The 19,343-nt window shown below is 41.7% G+C and overlaps 1 protein-coding gene across 4 annotated transcripts in view; it reads left to right on the top strand.

Annotated features, from left to right (window-relative positions):
• HECW1 (HECT, C2 and WW domain containing E3 ubiquitin protein ligase 1) overlaps positions 1 to 19,343 on the top strand; it is a 266,177-nt gene that overhangs the window by 145,823 nt on the left and 101,011 nt on the right. For 3 of the 4 annotated variants that reach the window (XM_065752994.1, XM_065752991.1, XM_065752993.1), the window contains exon 5: positions 16,074 to 16,152. In XM_065752994.1, coding sequence (XP_065609066.1) covers positions 16,074 to 16,152 — 79 coding nt within the window. The remainder of the gene's footprint in view (positions 1 to 16,073; positions 16,153 to 19,343) is intronic. The other variant, XM_065752992.1, reaches the window with a different exon arrangement.

The following is a 19,343-nucleotide window of genomic DNA, read 5'->3' as shown; positions in this document are numbered from 1 at the left end:
CTGCCTGGGCGCCTTGGACGTTCAGCACGTGTGCTTCCCCTGCAGTTTTCTCCTTAACGTAAGCTCACGGCTTTTGGTTTGGAAATTTTTATCTCTCTCTCAATTGTTCAATTTTATTATATTTAGTAAAGTTACCGTTCCTTCTCAGATCGTGCCGTTGTTTTCTTGTAGACCCACCTCTTCCCGCTGTTTCCCCCTCCCGGAGTGCGGCTCTGCTCTGCTCAGGCGGCCGCATGGCCACTGACGCAGTTTCTTTTTCTCTCCTCTCTCCCTTCTCGGTTTCCCTTGGGTCACTGTCACGGATAACACCGTGACAACCACACACCACCATCCAATACCCAGCCAGTCCCCAAGCATTGGCAGCCCCCTCAGCCACCTTCCTCCAGGATTATAGTTCAGCATGGTGCCATGAGATATGAAATATCGCTTTGGCCAGTTTAGGACAGCTGTCTTGGTTCTGTCCTCTCCCAGCTCCTTATGCACCTCCAGTTGCTTTGCTGACAGGGCAGCATGAGAAGCTGAGTCCTCCTTGGCTCTGTGTAAGAGAGCCGATTATTTCCATCCTAAATCACACAGCATTATACCAGCTATTATGAAGAAAATTAACTCTATGCCAGCAGAAACCAAGACAGGTACAAACCTCTGCATTGCCTTGGTCTACAGGAGTAATTTCCCAATTGCACTGATCTCCATCAAAACTGACACATGCATCAAAGAAACACCTCTCTTGCTGTTAAGATATAATTTACTTATTAACTTCTATGATAATTATATCATTATACATACAGTAGTAAATGATTTCTTTGCAGTGACAGCACTCCTGCATTTAGCTGACATCCCTTTCCCCCTTCTGTCATATTTAATCATTTTACATTCAAAAGTCTTTTGCATCCAGTATGCGTCAAATCCTTAATGAAGCTGTGGTACCCAAATAACTGTATTTAACTCAGCTGTTAGCAGAATTTGTAAATGTTGCTTCCTCCAAATGTCTTTAGCATAACATCCCATCATAGTTATTTTCAGGATGAGTTTGGCCCCTATTTTCTTTATCTGTCAGATTAGTCGTTGCTATTGCATATGAAGAGTAACAGAGATCAAGCTGCATTTGTGCAGTCTTAAGAAGAGGAGTCTTTGTTGGAATATTAGTGGTGCCTTTAACTAAACAATGGGAAGCTGTAGGGAAGAAGGAGGCACTCTCTTCCCACATAGCATGGTGAAAACACAACAGGCAATATGCACAAATTGCAACAAGAGAAATTAGACTTAGGGAATACTTTGTCTTCCTTCTGAGAGTAGTTACACATTAGGACAGGTTGCCTAGGGAGCTTGTAGGATCTCCTTCTGTGGAGATGCTCAGACCAAAATTGGACAGGGCCCTGACTAACCTTCTCTAGAGTGGTCCTTTTTTTAACTGAAGGGTTGGACCCTTGTGTGACCACATGTGATCATTACTCTTCTATGTATTTGTTTACCCAAACTGCATAAGAAGAGTGAGGAGTTTCCAGAGCTTGCCATGAAGTACAAACTGCACTCTAAAGTAGTTTCCCGCCTTGCAAAGACATCATGGATGCGTTTCCCTTAAGGGTATTTCTACCATATATGCCCTATGTTTTCATCACCCTCCTTCTACCTTAGATCAAAAAGAAAAGACATTAGTTTCAATATTTTAGCTCTCAGTACAAGCAGAAGACTTTCTTCTGAAGTTTGCAGTTAAAGGACCAAATTTTATGCAGAATTACAGGATCCAAACAGTGCCTACTGGCCTTGTCTTGGTTGTCAGTAATGAAGCTCCCAGTTACTTAGTGTTGTACAGGCTTGCTTAGTTGTTCCTGAGTGGATGTTATGTACAAGCAATTCTTTGCTGTGAGAGTGCTTAAGCACATTAATACTCTGTGTACAGACCTGTCAAGTTTACAGGCGTGACCCTGTTGTGCATTGGGCAGCTGCTTGAGGTTAATCTGCTCCTAAACTCAGATTGTCTTATTTTTTTGTTTGTGTTTTGTTTTTAGATTACAGTAACTCTGGAGAACACCAAATTTAGTTTAGTGACTGCAAGGAACCTTATTCCCAGCTAACTAGGCCAGAGGCAAGGACAGCAGGAAAGAGCCCTTTGTTTCTGTAAAAGTACATTTTTCACATCAGGGTATAAACTACTGATATCCTTTGGACTGCTGTAAACTTGCTGAGAGACTTGTAAGAGCTTAAAGGCCTATGGTGTCTAATAGCACAAGCAGCCAAAATGAGAACTTGGTGAGATATGCTGCAGAAAGCTTACCCCGAGAGGTTTGCTACATATCATGAAAAAATGTTTGTGTCTTAGATGTAATCTGGCACTCAACCCAGAATATAAAAATTAAACCCTATCTCACATGCTCATACAACTGCTCAAGTATCTGAAAATCTAAGAATTTATTTAAATGAAATTTTAAAGAGTGTAGGAAGATCAAAGTCTCTAATCATCTTTTCCTCTGCTGCCAAAGGATAGCTGATGTTTTCTAGGCAGAACTGTTGAAACAATGAAAAAGCTGAATCTGGTAAAATTTAGGAAGAAAAATATACTGGACTCCATGAAAGGTGCTGATTCATTGCCTCAGTCCTCAATTTTGTTTTAATTGAAAGTGGTTGCTAATAACATCCTTCTAGCTTCTTGTTACGTTAAAACAGCATTCTACCCACATGGAGAATATGAAGTATCTTCATGCAGGCTTGGAGACCTGACACTGACTGACCTTTTGGCAAAATTTGTTGATAATTTCCCTCTAGAGGACTTTCCATTTAGTACTGATAGTACTAAACAGCAGCTTTGTTGTGTAACTTAGTTTAACTTCCAGGGTTCATTACCTAGAGTCTGCTGAAAGAATTTATAGCACTTTCAATGATAAAACAAAATAAAACAACAAATGCTTACCTGCTTCCTTGCTAATTTCAAAGGCTTCCAGGAGAGAAGCTTTTCAAATAAAAATCTTCTGTCTCCTGTCAATAAAAGAAGTAATCAGTAAGCACTGCAGCAAGTTGGAACAAGAAGAGCTGTCTACTTTCAGAAGGCAACTGCTATATGACCAGAAAAGCAAATTCTCTCCTTAATTAGGGAACAACATTGAGAAAGTATTACATTACAAGGCTGAAACAGCACTGCCCACAACAGAGAGGGAAGACTATGCGTGCGTGTGGTCATACTCCTTTGGGGACACAAGCCAACTGCAGAGAAGCCAGCAGGGAGTTAGGCTTTGCTAATAGAGAAACTGGCTGCATGTGATTTGCAGTCACATGATAGGAGAATACTACAGTGCCAGCACAGTGGCCTAATGAGCTAACAGGATAAGTGGAATACATTGCATTCAAGAGCTGGATAATTCTGTTAACAGAGTGAGGGTTGAAGCTGAAGCACTGCCGCTAATTAGGGCTAGATTTTCAAAGTAGTGCCTGGGATTATGGTCATAATTCTGTCAGTGACAGTCATGGAGCTCAGATCTCCATTTACTTTTCCTACAGCTCACCCCTGACATTGCAGTGCACCCTGTTTACCCAAGAGGTAGTAGAATCTGAGTGACAAAGGGAAAAAAAAGTACTTATTCAGAATGTGTTTAATTAGTCAAGTTTTCTTTCAAAAACAGTTCTACTCAGCACTGAGAGAAAATGGAAATTTTTACCCAGATCTACCAAGAACAATTCCCATTATGAAGAGGATGGTAAAATGTGAAGCATGAATGTGGGACAATGCCTCATATTCATTTACTGTAGAAAGACACTTCACACTTCGGAGATTATCATAAGATTCAGTGAAATCAAGAGGGTAACAATAAGAGCCAATGGAGCTATGTTATGGGAGTGATTCTTCAGGAAACTCATCACATGTGTCATGTACACACTCATTTGTTAAATAACAGCTCAAAGCTGATTTAAACTGACACCAGCAAAGTAGTGCAGATTGGAAACTGGTGCTCTGCTCCTGTGTCTCTCTGGAGAATTCTGGACCCGTCTCATATGAACTGAAAAATGCAAACAGATGGAAGAGGAGAACAAAGCATTAGCTTCTTCTTTCCCTTATGACTACTATATTCAGACCATTACTCTTGCTTATTTTATTTTAAATCTGAAGGCAAATTTAGTGCTCTTGAAAAGCAGAGAGCAGAGAACTGGAGCTTGAGGCAAGGATAGGTCAAGCAGTTATTGATCAGCCATGTGTTTTCACCCTGCTCTGAAACATCCTGTCCTTTGCTGTGACACATCCAGTGCTATTTTTTTTTCTCCTGCTGATGAATAGCTAGGGACTGAGTTGAGGCTATTTTCACTTGTGATTTGAATCAAGCACAGGTCACCAGCTTGTCTTCCTTGCAAGGTTCTAATCTGCTGCATTTGATTGTCAGAACTGGTGCATAAAACAATGTATTTTGCTGCTTCACTTTCATAGTCTCTAGGTTTCTTTCTCAGTAGATCTCCATCTTCTATATAGGTGGAACCATTCTGCTGAGAAGCATGAGCTCTTCTGAATTATTTGATAATTATTCGAACTGCTTTTTTTTTTTTTATAAGAGAAACTCTTTCTAATAGGTGGTGTGATCCAGTGTAGAGCCCTGAAAATGTACAGTATCTGAGGATTTAATATACATTGGGGTTGGACTAGATGATCTCTAGAGGTCCCTTCCAACCCCTGCAATTCTGCGACTAGACACTACTACTGTAATAATTTGTGTTGTCAGTGTAAAGTATTGTAGATGCTAATCAGTATATTTATAAACTGGAATTTGATTGTATTTAGCATTAAGTCACATCAATACTGTTCATCATGTATAAATTCAACAAATACAAGCAGCTAGTGCAGTGGTGTTTCTAATGCCACTTTAGTTTCCAGTGCTTTAAATGTAAGAAGTGCTTGCCCATGTGAGAATATTGATTACGATCATTAAATGTTATCACTGTTGTTGCAGAAGCTGTGGCTACCCAAGTGCTGTCATTGTTAGCAAAGAGTACAATTTCTTAAAGTAGATGCTTCTTCTACCTATGGAAAAAGACAATTTGTTTGGCTTTTTTGAATTCTCTTGTCTGTATCATTACACGACCTCCCTTCTGGATAGTAGAGTGTTAAAAAATGGTAAGACTAAGGAATAACAGTGATTTACTGTGCTGTGTTGTTGGAAAGGGACTATTTACTTACATTTGCTATCTGTGTATGTCTAAACATGGTAGAAGCATGCAGTAAAATTATATTCTGTTTCACATCATCAGGACTTCTAAAATTATTAAGTTGAGCTACACAGTATACAAACAAAGAGTAACACAAAGAGTAGTGTAAAGCATGCTTTACCAGTCACTCTGCTGCCTAAAAGGAGATTTCTACTGTAAAACCAGGCAAACATGCGAATATGTTTACAGCTTCTTCCAGACCTGCATGCTCATTGCACTCTTACTCAAAAATATTTTCTCCATCATAGAGGAAAACTGAATAGAAGTACCTGAGGTGTGCCCTGAAGCCACTTCCAGGAGCAAGAGTGTTCTTGTTACTCTTCCATATATATGGTGGAGTGAAGGGTATGAAGCAGTGAAGGGTAAGGTATTTTAGGAGATATTAGCTGTCAGAGTTTTTGTTTCTTAGCTTCTGGTTAGACAAATTTTTAGGGATGCACTTGGAGTTTTGCCTTTGTAACAGTTGATGAACTGTTATAATGTAGGATTTCTCAAATTCGTTGCTTTTTTTTTTTCATAACACATATCACAGCTAAACAAGAGGGATTTTCAAGGACTCTGTTTGGCAGTGTGAAGCCTGCCTGCTTTCTCATTCAGGGTCTCATAACTTCCCTCCAGCATTTGCAGGAACTACTCACAAGGAAAAGTGATGCTAGGAAAACACTATTATTTTTAGCTTTCAGACATCTGCTTCTGTCTTCTATTTTCTCTCTATTCAGAAAATGAAAAGCACTATGAAATGTGGACTTGTTCCTGAGTTCAGCAAGTCATGAGAGGCTTTAACCTGGCCTAGAATACCTCTGCATCTTTTGGAGATAGCTGAGACATACTCTGGAGGTTGCCTTTTTCCTATGCTTCAGTGGCTGGGAAGCTCTGTACTGGGCTGGAAGAAATTTTTTCAGGGTATGGAGAATATTTTAATGGAGAATATTTTAAAGGAAGCACTGATGCTTCTTTTCCTGCTTGAGTGCACACACGGAAATAGCAGTGGTTCTCATCACAAGCAAGGAAAGCAGGAGGAAGTTTGAATATGGATCAGGAAACCTTCTGTTTTCTGGGAGATTCAGCTAGGTTTGAAACTGCAACTCAGATCCCATCTCTGCATTTCTAGATATGACAGAAGCATGTAATAAAAGCATATTGATCGGGTTTCACATCAGGACTTTTAAAATAATTAGATTGGGCTGCACAGTATGCAAATATTGCTTTATAAACAATGATATAATTCAGACTGAACTCTCACATAAAAGAGGGCATAAAAGAGCCAAAGTTATGGAGAAAGATTACAGTTATTCCTTTTCATACTAAGGACTTCAGTCTGTAAGATGTTGAGATTAATGTCATTGTTCTGTCAGCTGTGCTTTAAGTGGCAGCTGAGAAGATAAGAGCTTTTTTTTAACTTCCTAGTGACAAAATTCAGAGTTTACCTACAGTGATGAAGCTCCCAAAGAAATTTTATTCGAGCTGCTAAAATTAGTCTGAGTTTCTTTCACGATAAATGGCTAGAAGTATGAATAAGGACCATGCACTTTCTCATCTCAGGCATCTGTGCAGATCCCAGTCTGTGTGGTTACTGGTGATGGTTAGTGAGCATGTTCATTCCCTACTTTACCCTGCTTATCCTCTGTAGAGTGACCATAGCCTTTTCTCTCTACCAAAGAGAATCTGATACTTCATCAGAAAAGGGTGACTCTGAACTGAAACCAATTGCTTTTTTTTTTTTTAATTTTTCCCCCTAAAAACATTTGACTTACATTGGAAGACTTTTCACATTGTTTTGAGGTTCCTGAGATTTTTGGTTTGGAAACTTAACTTTAGCTAGGCATTGAGGCAAACATAATGACCTTGTCTGTCAAAAAGCTCAGAGAGAAGTCTTACATGCTCAGCTTTCCTTAGACAGCAAGCAAAATCATGCCGTGCTATTGGTATAACTTTTCTTCCTCCCCCACTGTTGTCTGAACTCATTGAAATGTCAATACTAAAGTATTTTCCCAGCATTTATAACACCCTTCCATGGGTATATCCATGCATAAACGTCTTTTCTTTTGAGAGAGGATGTGAAGCTGCTCTTGAGCCCACTTGGGCACATGCCAAGCCTCTGGGACGTGTGTCTGACGTGAGAAGGTGTAGTGTATGTGAGCAGAATAGGCTCCAGAGCTGAGGCTTTTAGTTGGGACACTGGGGAAAGAGAGACTTCAATTTGGGCTGATACAACTATGCAGAATAGTAACTGGGAGAGCTGAGGTGCACATAGGAAATTCTGTATCTAAGATCATCGTTTGAAAAAGCATTGCTTGTATGCCTAATTCTTTAATGGCGCATCCATTGCCTCTCTCCGCTGTAGAGTTACTGGTGTGCATTCCCTTTGTTGGCTGAGCTTCAGAAAAGCCTTGTGGCATTTTCAACATTATTAAGGTTAAGTGCTAGGCATTGTCAAAAAGACAGTCTAATTGCCTTTCAGAGGGCTCTACCGGGATAAACAGCAGAGTTCACACTTTGATTATACAGCAGTACTAGTGTTTAGCCTTGCTTTCCCTTTGCTGCTTCACTCCTCAGCCCAGGAGGCCCAAGGGTGGCTGTGCGTGTACAACTCCTAGTGCCCAGACAGCCTCGTGAGACTGTGTGCGCTGTTCTTACAGCAGTGTCCAACTTCCTGACATTTGGAAAGAGTTCTTCAAGGTTTTGAGAGTTATCTCACTTCTGTGAAAATAGGAGCTGAGAGAACTGAGGCTATTCGTCTTGGAGAATCAAGGGCTCTGGAGACACCTCATAGCGGCCTTTCAGTATCCAAGGGCTGGGGTCTGTAAGAAAGAAGGGGACAGATTCTAGCAGGGTCTGTTGTGAAAGGACAAGGGAAAATGATTTCAAACTTAAAGAGATTCATATTGGATATAAGGGAAAAGATTTTTACAGTGGGGGTGGTGAGGTACTGGAACAGGTTGCCTGGAGATGTGGTGTATGCCCTGTCCCTGGAGGCACTCAAGGTCAGGCTGGACAGGGCTCTGACAAACCTGATCAAGCTGCAGATGTCCCTGTTCATTGCCAAGGAGTTGGACTAGGTGACCTTTAAGGGTCCCTTCCAAATCAAATGATTTTATGATTCTATGAGAGGGAAATACTTGTTTACTGCATATCTCATATACCATGGTACTGAAACAGATCACCATTGAATAAGGTCAGATATTCTTCTTCGTTGAGTTTTTTGTATATTAAGAGGTAACACAAAGCATTATGTAAACTTTCATCCAGAGTGAACATTACAGCGATATATGTAGAACATTAATAACTGTAGAAAAGAATCTCAGGCTTTTTATTTATTTATTTATTTATTTATTTTAGTAGTTAGGAGTAGAGATTGGCAGCATTTACTGCTTTTTGTTCATGGCTGTAGGGTAGCCCTGCTCAAGGGAAGGAAATGGATGGTATATGAGCTTGTGGAGCTGCAAGGCATAGCTCAGGGAGGAAGCTCTGGGCATTTCCAGGGCATAGCAGAGGGACAAAGAGAGCCACAGCACAGGGTGGGTAGCCTGCACTTCAGGGAGAACCCACAGCGAAGAGCAGAGAGGTAATGGCTGTATTTAGGGGCTGCAGAATGTTTCCTGCAATTTGAAAAGTTGCTGAGCTGACTAGAATGAAGCCTAGAGGCAAAGACACAACATCAGTGACCTGCAGAGAAAAAAATGCAGCAGGGTATACTGGCTTTATGTGTCAAGAGCTTGGTAGCAGAGCCTTCTGTTCTGCTGCCTCAGGTGGGGCTAGGGTTGCTCTGTGTTGCACACAGTCGGCTCCAGACAGCTTTACTAGCCCCACTGCAGGATACAAATGGGCCCCTCAGCCTTGGGTAGAGCAGAGTTCAGAAAGGGCAAAACACTGATTGGCAGTCATTGTGAAAAGGGCAAGAAATGGCCCTGTGAGCAGCCTGCAGCCCTTGGAGAGCCTATGCTGCAGCAGGGAGAAATGTGTGGAGGAGGGAGCAGCAGAGAGGAGCTGTTGTAGAGTAGGTAGGGTAGTCAGAAATGGAGATACCACACAAGAGCTGTTTTCCATTGAAAGCAAGGGCACTTCTATATTACCAGTCAGGCAATTTGCTCTGCCGAGAAGGATCTGGGGGTCCTGGTGGACAACAGGTTGGCCATAAGCCAGCAGTGTGCCCTTGTGGCTGAAGGCCAATAGCGTCCCACTGTGCATTAAAAAAATATGTGACCGGCAGATTGAGAGAGGTGGTCCTCCCCCTCTACCCTGCCCTGGTGGGGCCACATTTAGAATATTGCGTCCAATTTTGGGCTCCCCAGTTCAAAAAAAGACAAGGATCTCCTGAAAGGAGTCCAGCAAAGAGCCACAAAGATGATTCGGTGCCAGGAGCATCTCCCATATGAGGAAAGGCTGAGTAACCTGGGTCTGTACAGCCTGGGGAAAAAGCAGATTGAGGGGGATCTAATTAATGTTTATAAACATCTACAGGCAAATGAACGAGACCAGACTCTTCTTGGTGCTGCATAGCAATAGGACAAGTAGTAATGGTCTAAAATTCAAACATAGGAAGTTCCACACAAATGTGCAGAGGAACTTCCTTACAAAAAGGGTGATGGAGCACTGGAACAAGCTGCTCGGAGAGGTTGGGGAGTCTCCTTTGATGGAATTCAAGACCCAGCTGGACACCTACCTGTGTGACCTATTGTGGGGTACCCCCTTTATTGGGGGGGTGTACTCAATGATCTCTCAAGGTACATTCCAAACCCTACAATTCTGTGATTCTGCAGTTTAAAAATCTTAACTCCAATATGTGCAACTGCCATGTCTACAGAATAAAAAAGCAGGAACACTACCCAGCACCTGGGTGCAGACATGGGCCTCAAGTTAATTCTGGCTTATTGGTGGTCCTATGTTGTCCTGATATAGTTTTACTAACAGCGGACCTTTAACAGCAGTACATTTTTAATTTTTTAATATGCCAGTATTTGCAGGACACCATCAGTTCCACCCCAGTCTGTTCAAGGTGTAAACCATTAAACTATTCACACCAAATTGCAGCAAATCAGCTAACATTTAAAGGCTGGGAAAAAAAAAAAGGTCATGGTTTGTGAATACGCACATATCTAGGTCCATTAGCCCAGGCACTCTCCTGGAAAAAAATTGTGCAAAGACCATAAGTAGCAAGCATTAAAGGATAACACATAATAAATATCAGCCAATGCAGTAGTATGAAAAATACATCTTGACAAGGAAATGTCCTTATTTCTTGATAGAATCACAACTTTGGCCAATAAAGGTTATGGAGCTGTTATCACAAAATTTTCAGTATCACATATAATGCTGATAAAAATTTGTGTTGTTCCAGAAGTCAGTGATGGCTTTAATAAATAAATTGAAACCTGTTTACCTGAGAATTCTAAAGCTGTAATTGCAACCAATTTTAACTGATGATCCTCATCCATACCATGGTGAAATTTGCTTATAGTGCGGCTGTACTTAGTACTCATTTCCTCATTTAAACTGCTTATAAGAAACCAATTATAGCAAAAACTCCAGTTCACCAGAGCCTATTTTTTAAGTGGTGACTGGTTGACCCTATACACTTACTGCCCATGCCACACTTGTGTCTTGACCCATGTTAATGCCTGACAGTAGGCTGTAACACCCCTTCCTCTGTTTTGAACTTCTGAGAGTGCAGTAGAAATGCTAAGTCACAGCCTGAAATAGTGACTGAGCACCTGGTGGGAAGGCAGGGCCAACCCAAGGGAGCTCAGGTGAATGCAGTGTACCTGAGTGACTGGAAGGGGTGGAGCCAGAATCCACTCTTAAGATTTTGCCAGCTTACTATTATTATGGTACTTTCCATGCCATTGACAGTGTTACGCTTGGTGAGCCAGGCAGATACTTAATTTACACTGGATTACCTTAAAAAAGTTATGCATTGGATAGTCACTGAGACCCTGAATACACCCAAATTGGAACTCCTGGGGGAATCCCGGGGTTCCCTGTAGGTAAGTGCTGCTTGGATTATTGAAGAATAGGGACCTATAAGAGACAATGGTCTCATATTAGATAATTGGAAAACAAAATTACATCATTGACAGGGCAAACTGCCCCATTTTTAAATGGAGCTTACCCTTTGAAATTAAGATCCATATCACTAGAAGGGGAAAAGGATCAGGTAGGATCCTTGGATCCTAGTTGAACCCAAGAACAAACAGAAGGCCAAGCAGACTAAAATCCAGTTAGAGGATCTGGGAACCTCATATCCTCTAGAAATAAGGCTAGTAATAACTCAAAAGACAACGAAAATCCAGGACCAGTAGGGTTGGCACCCAAAGAGTTGCCCCTGTACATACCACACTACATGCAACCGTGTGCCCATATACAGCTATGAAGCTCATGAATTGCTTAGAGCAATTTAAGTGAAGACCACAAGAGAGCATACCAGCTTGGTTATTGAGATTATGGGACATGGGGACCAAAAGTGTGTTAATTAATGGGCCTGAGATTTCTAAACTGACATCCATTACCGCACATCCAGCTCTCAGTGAAAGAATATATGTGACTGTGATACATAATGACAAAAAACATTCTCTAATTCAATGGATAATGGTGGCATGTAGAAACACGTGGACAAGCAGAAGTGATTTTCCAATAAATACCGTATTGTGGACCTCAATGCAAGAACTTCAAAATGATATTAGAGAATTAGGAATGAAAGAGGCAATTTATGACAATGCCTTTGAGAGTCCAGACTTGGTTAGGGTTTCAGTGGAGTGAGGGACCTCATATTACAACAAGCTCCTCCCCACCGGTATGGTACATTGGTGTGCGTACTGAATCCCTTAATGGTCTTAGAAGCTGTCATCCAACAGGCCACCCAATTAGTGGCTGATCTAGGGGAGACAGAGTGCCTTTGGACCAGGTGCAATATTTGAACATTAGAAGGGGCCGAGGTCCTCCCCATAACTAAAGCCAGGAGACTCGCCCCACAGACTCCTTGATTGGAACCTACATGGGTATCCTGAAATCAAATATTTAATGATTGAATCTCTTCTCGGGTTCAATCTGCTGAAATTGATTAACAGCCCAATCATGTCCTCCTCTAGCTATAGAGGCAGTTGAAGGACAGTCAAAAATTTCAAAATCTCCCCAAGAAGACATGGATGAGAACTATTGAAGAAATACCAACAACATGGAACCTGGAAGATTTCCTAATTCTCAATATAAGGAAAAAGCCTTCTCAAGTGACCTGGGCCGCTATGTCCAAGCCACCTGAAGAAAAAGAACTGGCAATTGCACAGTTACTTGCATGATGGGGGATGCCACCCCCCCCTGCACCTAGGGCCCTATGTTGAACTGACAGTTTTCAGTCCTGAGAGAACATACAGCGGGTTATGACATTGGTTGACTTCAATTATTTATTGTAATCCAAACCAAATTCCAGGGAGATAGGGTGATAATTGGTGGGTTTGGGGGAGAGACCATCCCTTTAACCCAGACATGGTTGAAGCTGGGGGGTTGGGCATCTCCCACCCTGTGAGTATAAACTCTATTGTCACAGTCTTGGAGTATATTCTGGGCCTAGATATTCTAATGGGTTCTGACTCTCCAGGTGATCACTTGAGGCTTCAGACTGAGAGAGAGATGTATTAGTATCCAGGCAGTGCAGGCAATATTAAGAGCCCATGTGAAACATGAGCCTATTTGCTTGCCAAGTCTGTGCCGGGTTACTAATATTAAACAGTATACACTCCAAGGGGGGCAAGAGGAAATCTCTAAAACAGTGCAGGAACTAGAAAAAGTAGGGATCATAAGACCTGTGCATAGCCCACAAAATTTCCCCATATGGCACATGGAGAATAACAGTGGATTCCAAAGAATTAAATATGATCCCACTGTCCATTCATGCAGCTGTATACAGTATTGCCTCCCTGATGGAGACATTGCGTAGGGAGATAGAAACCTGCCATTGTGTCCTAGACTTGGCAGATACATTCTTCAGTATTCCCACTCATGAAGAATCACAAGATCAATTTGTGTTCATGTCAGGACTCAGGTGGTGGACCTTTCAAGTCCTGCCATAAGGTATAGCAGAAATCCTGTCATGGTCTGAAGCAGTGATTGAGCACCTGGTGGAAAGGTAGGGCCAACCAGGGGAGCTCAGGTGCATGCAGTGTACCTGAGTGGTCAGAAGAGGTAGAGCCAGGATCCACCCCTTCCCAGGCCTCATTTAAGGGTTGGCAGGGGAGGTAAGGGTGCCTTTTGCTGGTGATTCTTGTCTACCTGAGGCTTCTTGAAGTTAAGTAACTGTGTTTCTGTCTCAGTGGTTGCTGATTTTGGGTTTGCTCGTTTGTTATAGCTGACGGCTTTGCTACCCTGCTGTTGTGGTACTTTCCATCCTGTTGTAGCATAGCACAAGGGTACTTGTATTCACCAACATATTGTTGTAACTCAGTGGTGCATGGCCTAGCAGATTAGAATAATCCTAATTACATCAAACTATATCATTATATTGATGATCTCTTATTGATAACTGACTCTCTGAAGGTGTTAGAAAAAGTAATGTATTAATTCTCTGCTTGCTTATGAGAGATAGGATGAGTGGGGTTATAAACCCACAAAAGGTGTATGGATCAGGCTTGTTGGTGAAATCCTGGGTGCACTTTAGTCAGGAAAGCGCAATGATAGGTAAAGTTCAGGTGTTCCTGGTATCTTCCTTGCTAAGGCAGCTGCAAGAATTCTTGGGTATTTTGGCCTTCCTTTTTTTACTTTAATTTAGTGCAGCTTCTGAGGTGTTTGTGTTGATAGATAAAGGCCAAAAATGGGACTAGGGGAAAATGGAACAAGAGGCCTTCCAGTGAGTGAAACTAGATGTTAAACTGGTTCAGATGCTGGGTATATTCAATCCAACACTTCTAGCTGTCTGCCCAACCGAGGATGCGTTTGGCTGGGGTCTGTGGCAGTATGGGAATTCTGTTTGAACTGCACTTGGGTTCTGGTCTCAGGTTTGGCATGGAACATAAGAGGTACAGTGTGATTGAAAAACAGTTATTGGCTGCCTGCTTAGTGCCACAGGCAGTAGAGCCAGTAACCCAAACATATGCAGTCATAGTTAAGATGACCTTGCTAATTGTGAGATTGGGTAATTGTGTAATTGGGTGGGTGAGAGATATGAACTGCCTTCCTAAGACAGGGAGACCCAAGCACAGATGGTGGCACAGTGGGTTGCCTGTCAGCCAGAAGAGTAGTCTGTCTTCATCAGCATTGGAGGAAGAGCTCCAGAAGATTGTCTGGTGACATATCACAGCGATGCACCAAAAGAAAGAATGGTCTCTCCGCTGGAGAAGAGCCTACTTCAGGAAGGGAAAAAATATACAAGGCATCTTCAGAAATGCAATGAATCAGTCCAGTAAGGGTGACTTGAGCAAGTGGAGAGCCTCCACTGAAACAATCTGGTTAAAGGAGGGGGATGATGGGAGTAGTCAATGGGTGGAACCCTGAGCTGTGTGGATGTCTATAACCCAGGAACCTGGTAATGGTGTATTGATCATCTGCACAGATAGCTGGGTTGTGTACTGGTGGCTTACTCTTTGGATTGCATGGTGGGCCACCCAGGAATGGGCTATTAACACCAAACCAATCTGGTGAGGAGATGTGTGGTTAGACATATAGAGTGTGGATTATACATGTCTACTGTGTTTATGGCCACCAATGTCTACCATCACTGGGAAATGATGAAGCCAACACCCTGGCTCGAGTTCAATGGATTCACCGTATAAGAACATTGTCACAGCTTCTGCTGTAACTAGAGGACATGCTGGACAAAAGACACTATGGGCAGCTGCTAAAGCATGGGGGCTGCCCATAGAACTGTCTGTATTTGGGCTCATTCTGGTTTGCTGTAGCCAAGGACTTTGCCATCCCCCTATTATTGCAGTACTTTCCAACCCATTATAGCATTACATGGGAGAGAGGCAAAGATTTTATTTTCTAAGCTAAGCTTGAATGCACAATATTTAATACACTGAGCAATGAGTCACAGTTGAGTGGGACTTCAGTTACTGTTTTCTGGCAGAAGTTGGAATCTTACTGCATAAATGCTCTTTTTCTTTTTTGCCTGCAAGCCTGGTGAGGAGCTGTGACTTTCAAGGAGCAGAGCAGCCCTTGGTTTGGCTCTGGAGTCAGTGGGAGGTAGTGACAGAAACAGCACCACTCTGCTGAACTCAGAGTCTGACTCATGGAGTCATTTCTTCTGCTCTGTTCAGGGAAGCAGCAGTGAAAACTCTGTCCTCCAGCTGATGCAAGTTCTCAATTATGCATTATATGTTGACATGGTGGTGTTCTTGTTTCCTAGTTTTAATCACAGCCAGAAAGATAACTGGGTTTTAATTTATATAACAGCAGCCTAACATTAAAATTCAGTCTGCGGACCTGGCTTTTGAGTTCAGAAAGTCACCTATTGATTTGTTATTTTTTCAGTTTCACCTTCTTCAGTACTTACTGTTATAATACACAGTTATTTGCACAGTAGTATAAGCTCTCAGGAGTATGTGTGATAAACTGTGGAGGAGGATTTCCCACTCTATCTGTATTATGTTATAAAGACAGTTGTTTTCAATAAATGTGAGAGCTCCTTATTTACTGCTTCTATCTCATTTAATAAATAGTCCCTTTTGGGATGAGGAACAGCTATAGAAAAATTACAGTAACATTTTTGTATCGTTCTGTTTTAGTGAAACGCATCCAGGAAAGTTTGACTTTGGTCGCTAGTGATTAAATTGTTACCCGGATAAAAATGTTGTTTTGATTAATAGTTGTCTAATTGATTTTTTTTGTTACCTTGTAAAAAGGTCAGTTACTAAGCAGTTTGTGTCCAAGAGATACTCCTCTAATCTTTATTCTTATTCCAGCAGATTTTTAAAAGCATCACCAATGAAGATTCAATCCAGGGACAGGGAAATCGGAGGCTGATAAGCTTTTCCTTGTCAGGTAAGGTACTGTTAGTGTGAAATGTTTAAGCCCAGAGAGTGGGAAACTGCAATTATTAAAACCCTTAATGTGTGTACATATGTATTTATCCATGCATGAGTGTGGCGAGGCACTGGGACAGGCTACCCAGAGAAGCTGTCAGCATCTCATCCCTGCAAGTGTTACAGAACAGATTGGGTGGGGCATTGAGCAATGTGGACTGTTGGATGTAAATTTTGCCCTTGGCAAAGGGGTTGGATCTTATGGTCCCTTCCAATCCTGGAATCGTGGAGCTCTTCTCCAACCTTAATGATTCTAAGATCTCTAAATTCATCCATAAACCATCACCACTGTGTCCTTAAGTGCCACATTTCCATGTTTCTTCAGTACCTCCAGGCATGTTGGCTCTATTACTTCCCTGCACAGCCTGTTCCAATGCTTGAGCACTCTGTCAGAGAAGGTGCTTTTCCTAATATCCAAGATTAACTTCTGTTATTGCAACTTGAGGCCATTACCTTTTGTCCTATCAATAGTCAAGACAACTTCCTTTTAGGTAGTTGTAGAATGATAAGGTGTCCCCTGAACCTCCTCTTCTCTGGTTTGAGCAGTCCCAGTTCCCTTGGCTGTTCCTCATAAGGGTCTGGAGCACAAGTCTGTACCAGCTTAATTGCACTTTTTGGACATGCTCTAGGGCCTCAGTGTCTTTCCTGTAGTCAGGGGCCCAAAACTGAGCACCACATTTGAGGTGTGGTCTCACCAGTGCTGAGTACAGGGGGATGGTCAGCTCCTAGTCCTGCTGGCTATACTATTTCTGATACAAGTTAGTATACTGTAGGCCATGTATCCCCAGGGATAGCTGTGACAACTATTGAAGACAAAAGCAAAAGATATTGAGTACCTCAGCATTCTCCTCATCCTTGGTGATAATGTCCCCTGCCACATCCAATAAAGAATGGAGATTCTTCTTAACCCTACTTTTGTTGTTAAAATGTTCTTACGAATATAGTTTCTTTCACAGAGGTGGCTAGATTTAGCTCTAGCTGGGCTTTTGCCTTCTAAATTTTCACTCTACATATCCTAGTAACATCCTTGCATTCTTTCTGAGTTGCCTGCCCTTTCTTCCAAAGGTGGTAAATTCTTTTTTTTTCCCCATAGTCTCAACAGAAGTTCCCTATCCAACCAGGTCAGTCTTTTTCCCTACTGACTCATCTTATGGCATACAGGGATGGCCTCCTCTTGCACCTTCAAAATTTCCTACTTGTGGAATGTCCAGTCTTCCTGGACCCTTTGCCCTTCAGACCTCTGTCCCAAGTGAGGGATGTCCTAAGGATCTCTTCCATACTAGAAAGGGAAATAGCTAGACTTGACTTGGAAGTTCTTTGAGAAAATAACACACGTTAAAGAGTAGTTTTGTTATACACCAGTTATGCTCATAAAAATTTTACTAGGTAAGTTTTTCTGTATGAAGTAAATTCTGCATTCAGGCAAGCATCACATTATATAGTTGATTTGACCATATGATTTATTTCAAGCTTCATTCTAAGTTGTGTTGAAGTCAGCTGGGACTTCTGCGTTTACTTCCCATAACGAAGTGCCCAGTGTGTCTCCTTAGGGATGTATGGCAGTTAGACTGACATTAAATGCAGACCATTTAACACAACACTTTTTCATAGGTTGAACAATGGACATGCATCCAGTGACATCTATTTGTTAAACAAAAGATAGATTTTAGCTCAGAAGAAATCAAGAAAGAATATTAACACTTCTTTATGTTCTTAAGCATACTTGGTCAGAATAAAATGCACACTTCTGTTACCTCAGGTTCTTTGGCCTGTTAGACTGAGAGATATCAAGAGCAATAACTTGAAACAGCTAAATAATATTGTCTCAGTTAGCCCTTCTATAAACCAAACCATTTAATTTATGGCTTTTTTTAAAGTATAGCAAGACTGTACCATTTAAAATATTTGGAATATATTATTCTATTGGTTAACAGGGGAAAGGGAGGGGGAAAGAAGGTAAGGGAGATGGGCCTAAAGACAAAACAACAGCAATGATCTGATGAGGTAGGTTACTTTACTGAATATATCAGAATGGAATATAATAGAGTATAATTGGAGTTGAAGCTAATAAATAAAATGAGTATCCAGAAGCTGAAAGCCTTACTCTGCTACTGAAGGCAAGATGGCTAGGAACAACACAACTGCAGGGTCAAGCAGACTTAGGATTAGTTTTCTTTCCCTCTGAAGGAAAAGTGGAAATGGATCAGTGAAAGTCTTCTGGGATATGTAGTCCTTTTGAGAACTGGGTACCTGGAAATATTGGCAATCCATGGCACTGGAGCATTTACTCTTTAACTACCAGTACACTACCTGATATTATTATGTGGAATACTGATAACAAGAACCGTAAAACCCATGACAAAACCCCATCCAGCCTGGCCTTGAATGCTTCCAGGGTGGGGGCACCTGTAACCTCTCCCAGTGTCTCATCACCCTCATAGTAAAGGATTTCTTGTTAATATCTAGTCTAAATCTATCCTCTTCCAGATTAAAGCCATTTTCTCTGATTTAGTTGCTATATGCCCTTATAAGAAGTCCCTCCCAATCTTTCCTGTAGGTCCCTTTCAGGTACTGGATGTTTACCCCTGAAGCCTTCTCTTCACTAGGCTGGAGAGCCAGTTATCTCAGTCTGTCTCTGAACATCTTTGTGGCCTTTCTCTGGACTCACTCCAACAGCTCCATGTCCTTCTTGCATTAGTCTCCTGAACTATATGCAGTATTTTGGGTGAGGGTTGCATGAGTGTCGAGTAGAGGAGTGGAATAACCTCCTTCAACCTGCTGGTCATGTTTTTCTTGATACAGTTGACCTGGGCTGCAAGTGCCTGTTGTTGGTTCCTGTTGAATCTTTCATCAACTGACCCTCCCAAATCCTTCTCTTCAGGGCTAATGTCAGGCCATTCCCTGCCTAATCTCTGCAAAGAAAAAAACAAGAAACCGATGCTTCAGAGCAAAAGGAGATCACTAACTTCTCTGAAAAAGTCTGTAGGGACTTTGTTTCTTGAAAAGTATTTGCTTCTTTAGTGATGGAAGTTGGTCATGTGAAAAGTTAGTTCAAATTAATTGGTTAATTAGAAACATTCTTCTCAAAGAAGGTAATTTCCTGAGGTGGGGTTTCTTAGTCTTTTAAACAATTGTATTATAGAATTGTAT

Source organism: Cyrtonyx montezumae, unplaced genomic scaffold (genome assembly GCF_038088225.1).
Source record: "Cyrtonyx montezumae isolate F1298 unplaced genomic scaffold, pur_monq_1.0 scaffold_8, whole genome shotgun sequence".
NCBI lineage: Eukaryota > Metazoa > Chordata > Aves > Galliformes > Odontophoridae > Cyrtonyx > Cyrtonyx montezumae.
The sequence above is the reverse complement of the archived record's forward strand: the minus strand, read 5'-3'. Positions and strand labels throughout refer to the sequence as shown.